At 37.2% G+C, this 6,000-nt stretch overlaps 1 protein-coding gene across 1 annotated transcript in view; it reads left to right on the forward strand.

Moving 5' to 3' along the window:
- The window catches only part of LOC132842443 (cilia- and flagella-associated protein 58-like), a 164,673-nt gene that overhangs the window by 21,640 nt on the left and 137,033 nt on the right, over nt 1-6,000 (forward strand). Inside the window, exons 4-5 of the mRNA XM_060865117.1 lie at nt 1,240-1,396; nt 5,613-5,807. Of these exons, the coding sequence (XP_060721100.1) occupies nt 1,240-1,396; nt 5,613-5,807 (352 nt within the window). The remainder of the gene's footprint in view (nt 1-1,239; nt 1,397-5,612; nt 5,808-6,000) is intronic.

The following is a 6,000-nucleotide window of genomic DNA, read 5'->3' on the forward strand; positions in this document are numbered from 1 at the left end:
CCTTTGCCTGTCCCCGATTCCGATTCTGCCTTCTGTCCTACTTAGTGGTTTGCCGATTCTGATCTTTGCTTGTCTGACCTTGCCTGTGTTTATATATTAAACTCTTTTTTGCTGCAAATGGATCCACAGCCGTATGCCTCCTCCTTATTACACAGATAAGGAACGGTGTTTTTTTCATTTCCTGAAAAATAACGGTTTTGGAGATACGAGGATTCCACCCAACAGCGACGATATATGTACATATTTTGCAATTAAAATGACTGGTATTACTGTTAATTAATTAACATTATTAAAATAATTCATTAAAATATTAATTATTTTATATGTTAGTCTGAAAACTACAGCTAACCTGAAGTAAAGTAGAACAATGGAAAGTACAAGGGAAAAAAAACAGAAGCATTACATACTAAACTGATTGGCCTGAATTGTTTAGGCTTATGTCCATTCCACTAAAACACGTAACCTTCTGACAATTGAAGTGTTAGAAAATCACACAACAACATTTTTATACATCTTTTACTCAGACGGAAAGTTTTACTCAGACAGATACCACTGCATTTGATAAACCGACTCCTTACCTAACATTATATTTGTAGGAAGATAGCCCTAGGTAAGAGTACAGAGTAAATCAAATATTTTCCCCATGGTTTGGTAAAATATATTAGAGTGGTATAGTAGAGCTTGTAGGTAAAGGGTCAAACTGTGTTATAGGTAGAAAAAAAGACTAAAACAGATTTTTCATCTTTTTTGGCAGTTTTCCCAGACTCACACACACACACACACACCCACACTGTCAATAATATTAAAGCTATTCTTTATTTGTGATAAAATATAACAGATGATATATTCTATATAATATGTAATATAACATATTGTGTATGTAAGAGTAATAATAATAGTCTGAAAAGCAATAACTCCATAACCTTTATACATTTAGGTTATGGAATGGGAGATAGTTCAGCTGTGATAATCAATATTTTAAATATCAATTTGGTATTAGGGGTGTGCAAACTTAATCTCTAAAAAAAGTTATGATTATAATGATCAGAATTGCAGGAAGTACAAACAGTGCAAATTAGTTTAAAACCAACTGTTAAATGGACTTCACTCGTGTTCATGAACACAGCTTGTATGTATGTTTCTTAGAACCCAGTGCACCATGTCGTCCAAGTGCTAATTGATGCTTCAGCTGTGCTAAAAAGCCACGGCTAAGTGCTCTGAGTGGGTTTTGTTTTGCAGCGTGGGCAATCTATTGAAAATGAAAGAGCAGTTGATGGCTGAGAGAGACGAGCTGCTCTCAGAGCTGGTGACTCTCAGAGACAGTTTTGAAAACGCCGAAACCAAGCAACATGAGGCTGAGGAAGAGAACATGAAGGCCCAGGATACCATCTTACAGGTACCCTTAAATTCCTACATGCCCATAGGTGGGCCCATGCCTACACTCATCACTTTCCTATATTGTTCACTGTAATTTTTGAATTATACAATAGTGTAAGTATACTGTAACATTGTGACATTCTCGCATCTGTCAAGGAATGAATACATTATATAAGTTGTATTACACAGCAAGTAAACAGTCAGTTCTCAAAGTCAGACCATCTCTAAAACAGCAGGTCTTGTGAGGTGTTTCTAGTAGTTGTTGTTAATACTGTGGCCTAAAGAAGTACAACTGGTGAACCAGTGACAGGGACATGGATGCCCAAGACAGTGTGGGGAGCAAAGGCAAATCTGGTCTGATTCAATGGAAGAGCTATTGTAGCATAAGTTCAAGTCATTGATGGCTATAACACAAAGGCACCAGAACACACAGTGTACCACAGCTTGCTGTATATGAGACTACATAACTCATAGTGCCCATGCTGACCCCTCTACACTACCAACCATGCTTGTAGTGGGCAATGGATGGAGGTGACATGGTCTGCTGAATCATGTGGATGACTGGAAGTGAGTGCATCACGTACATAGGGAAAAGATGGCACCAAGATGATCTTTAGGAAGGCAAGCCAATGGAGGCAGTGTGATAGCAGGCACTGGGCAGTGATCTGCTGGAATGAAACTTTGGTTCCTGCCATTCGTGTGGATGTTACATTGACACGTTCCACCTACCTGTCACTGTTGCAAACCAAATACATACCTTCGTGGGCTGTGGTAGCTTAAAGATTATGGTGTTGAACCACTGTTCGGGAGGAAGTGAGTTTGATTCCCGGTCCACCAAGTTCACACTGCTGGGCTGAAAATGCAAATACCTCATAGCAACAGTATTCCCTATTGGCAGAGGTCTTTTTCAGCAGGATAATGCTCCCTGCCACACTGCAAAAAAATTGTTTCGGAATTATTTGAGGAACATGAGAAAGGTGTTGACTTGGCCTCCAAATTCCCTATAGATATTAATCTGAGCATGTGTGGGATGGACAAACTTCTGATCCATGGAGGCCCTGACTTACAAGACTTAAAGGATATGCTGCTAATATCTCGGTGCCTAATACCAGAGAACACCTTCAGAGCTCTTCAGAGCAGAGTACATGTCCATGCCTTGACGGGTCAGAGCTGTTTTGGAAGCAGAGGACCAACATAATATTACACAGATGGCTTTAATGACACATATACACAAAGAGATATGAACTGTGGACAGATGATATTAAGTGTGCCTCTGTGCCTTAGGAGCAAAATATTGATTTAAACACAGACACTCTAATATGTGATTCAGTTCAGTGACAGTAATGCTACTTATGCTCACAATAACACAGACCATTTTGACTAATGCAGATAGAAAGCCACTATGTGACTCTGGTTTAATTTAGCTTTTAATTTCACAGAAGCTTTTTTTTATTTACAGCCCATTCTTCTTGATAATATTCCACAGTTTTACTTCAGTGGAGCTGTAGCTCATTGGATTTCCTTGGAATTTTATTGCGCTTTATGACCAGGAAGACTTATTTTGCCGTTCAGGGCTATTTAGTGTTTTGTCTGTAGCATCCTTATTCAGTCAGCAAATCAATACTCAATGTGTGCATACTTCAATAATTGTTTAAACCCAAAACATTAGTTCCACATTAGTTGTTATTTTCCCCTGCAACATCATTTTTTTTGAGACTGAAAGGATTGCAAATGAAACACTTGGCCTTGGCATTATGGAGAGATATGACTCCCTCAACGGTAGGCTGGTGGTGGTGGTGGTGGTGGTGGTGGTGGGGATTTCTGTTTTGTTTACCAAGCACAGGACTAAGGGAGAATTGATTGGATGCTTGGCACGGTTGGTCACAGGATAGCTGTATTAAATTTAATCGAAGACAGTGGTAGTGTTCATTTCGTCACCTATTTTTAATTTAGTCTTAGTCTTAGTCTTGTGCCAAATGTCCTTGTTAGTTTTAGTCATATTTAGTCATTCACATATCTTTTTTTTGTTAGTCAAGTTTTAGTCGACTAAAAGTCTTTTAATTTTAGTCTAGTTTTAGTCAAAAAATTGTAGCTTGACCACATCTGGAATCTATTGTAAGAATAAATACAACAATGCCTCATTAAATGTAATAATATCAGGAACACAAGTGTTATAGTGGAAATAAATAACTTAATGAAAAGCCTAAGATCAAAACTGTAATATATATATATATATATATATATATATATATATATATATATATATATATATATATATATATATATATATAAATTACCAACTTAATGCAAGTTATACATGGTATTGCACACACAATTATTGATCATATTTGGAGCAATATTACATGTAATTGTTAAACTTGATTCCCTTACATATACATTTGCTTTTAAGCCTAATTATTCATTTTGATTATGATGTGATTGTGACAAGGGCATGGGAAGAGTTTTCAGGTTGGGGGTGCTGAGTTTTTTCTGTCACCACTTTTTTACTCTTTTTACCACTTTTAAACTACTCGTTTAAACAGTGCATACACTCAAACTTGACTGCACATCACATTTTTTACTTTATTGATACTGCTTTTAATCGTAATGCAAAGACCGGTCATCGGGACATAAGCTGTCATGTACAATAAAAGAGCCTGCGCAGCGACAGGAATATAATTTAACACAAAAAGCCTGCCTAGACCTAGGGTGGACTTGCGCTCAGGATTATTTTTATTTTTTTTGAGCGGCGTGTGGACGAATTCTTTCTACACACACACTATTTTATTTCTTGATAACAGACCGCTGCGAACTATAACACACCGTTGCCATGAAAAACAGAGCGTTGCCATGGACACACAGGATTCTAACCGTAGAGATGGAGCACACTATTTTCTTTAGAGGAAGCAATACAATCGTTTTTAAATCAATAAACTCCTTTTTAAATCATCATTTTGTGTCAAATTATTGATTTATTCGGTAGGTAGCAGTGTAATATGCGGGATCCGCTTCGCGGACCTGTAACTTGAGCAACAGCGCGAAGCCGCGAACTCGTTCTGAATATTTTAAAGGCGCAACAGCAGATGAAAAAGCAGAGACAATTGTAGACGAAAATGAAGAGAGATTTTATCTTAGTTTTTATTTTAAAAAACATTTTCGTCTTGTCTTTTTTCGTCAACAATAATGCATGTTAATTTAGTCTTAGTCAGCGTTTTTGGACAGTGGTGCAGTCTTGTCATCGTCTCGTCTTAGTCATGAAAAAAAGGTTGTTGACGAACATATTTCGTCTCGTCGCGTTTGATGAAATTAACACTAGACAGAGGTAGCGTGCATGAAAACAAACCCTTTACGTGCCGATGCCAAACCTCACGATCTACACACTACAATTTCAATTTCAGTGACATGCTTCTATTTCAGTAGCACACTACTGATCTTAGCTTCCTGTCGTGCTACGCATTTTTTACTCAAATACCTGAGAATATCCAGGCATGTCTGAGAGCCCAAATATTGGACCTTCTCTTGTACCTTAATTAAAATCCAGTTTGAAAAGTGAAGAACTGTTAGCGGTGTAGTTTCAGAAAGTCAACCTAAAAATTTCTTCGGCAACATTATCATTTTGGGCAAATCTATTAACATGAAGTATCATGAATATCATGACATTCTGAATCTGATTGGTTAGAAAATTGATTCATTTTCAACATCAGCAGCCCAGACAGTTTATATTAGTCTGTTATTGTTGCTATAGTAACAGCTAATTTGTATGGCTGTAATTTTTAAGTGTTTCTGTAATAGAAATGTGCTTATTTTCTGTATGTGGAGAGAGTCAGCAGTGTCAGGGCTTTGTAACAGTCAGAGGTAAACCTTTTAATGTTTTCAGACACAGGAAGTCATCAGGACAGAAGGCATTGTTGAATTTTCTTGGTAATGATTACATGTAGCTGTTATTGTATAAGTGTTTACAGGAACAAATTTAATTTGTGGACTATTAATGTTTGGAGAATCAGATGTTTGGAGACAGAAAAATTTATGAAAAAAAAAACTGACAGCTAATTGTTTGCTTAGCTACAGTAATCATCATAGTATTTAAACAACTCTATTATTTTAACCCATAGAGTTCAATATGTTTCCTTTTTATATTCCTTTTTACCTCTTGTTTTTGCAAATTGGACAATGCACTATCAAACGGATAACCGGATAATACACTGTTCGATATAAATTTGAACATTTTTGACCAGCTGCAGCAGGATATCCAGGTGCGTCAGAACGAGTGCTTGAGGGAAACCCGTCAGAAAGAGAAGCTGGAGAAGGAACTGAAACAGGTTCGCGCAGAAGTTCAAGCCCAGCAGGTGGAAATTAAAATGCTAAGCGCACAATGCCAGTGTGGCAGTGATGAGCAGCAGAGGCTGGAGCAGCAACTTCATGAGCAAAAGGTGAAGCACTGACTAGAACTTTTTACTGCCAACTCAATGCTAACAAATTACATATTAAATGAGAAGTAAAATGGCATGGCAACAAACCAGATTAAGGACCTGACACTATTCTATTCAACTATTCTCTCATTATGAGAAGATATAGCGCCTTTTAGAACTGTTTTTAGGATTGAACACATGCACACACATACAC

The sequence above is a fragment of the Tachysurus vachellii genome, chromosome 3 (genome assembly GCF_030014155.1).
Source record: "Tachysurus vachellii isolate PV-2020 chromosome 3, HZAU_Pvac_v1, whole genome shotgun sequence".
Taxonomy (NCBI): domain Eukaryota; kingdom Metazoa; phylum Chordata; class Actinopteri; order Siluriformes; family Bagridae; genus Tachysurus; species Tachysurus vachellii.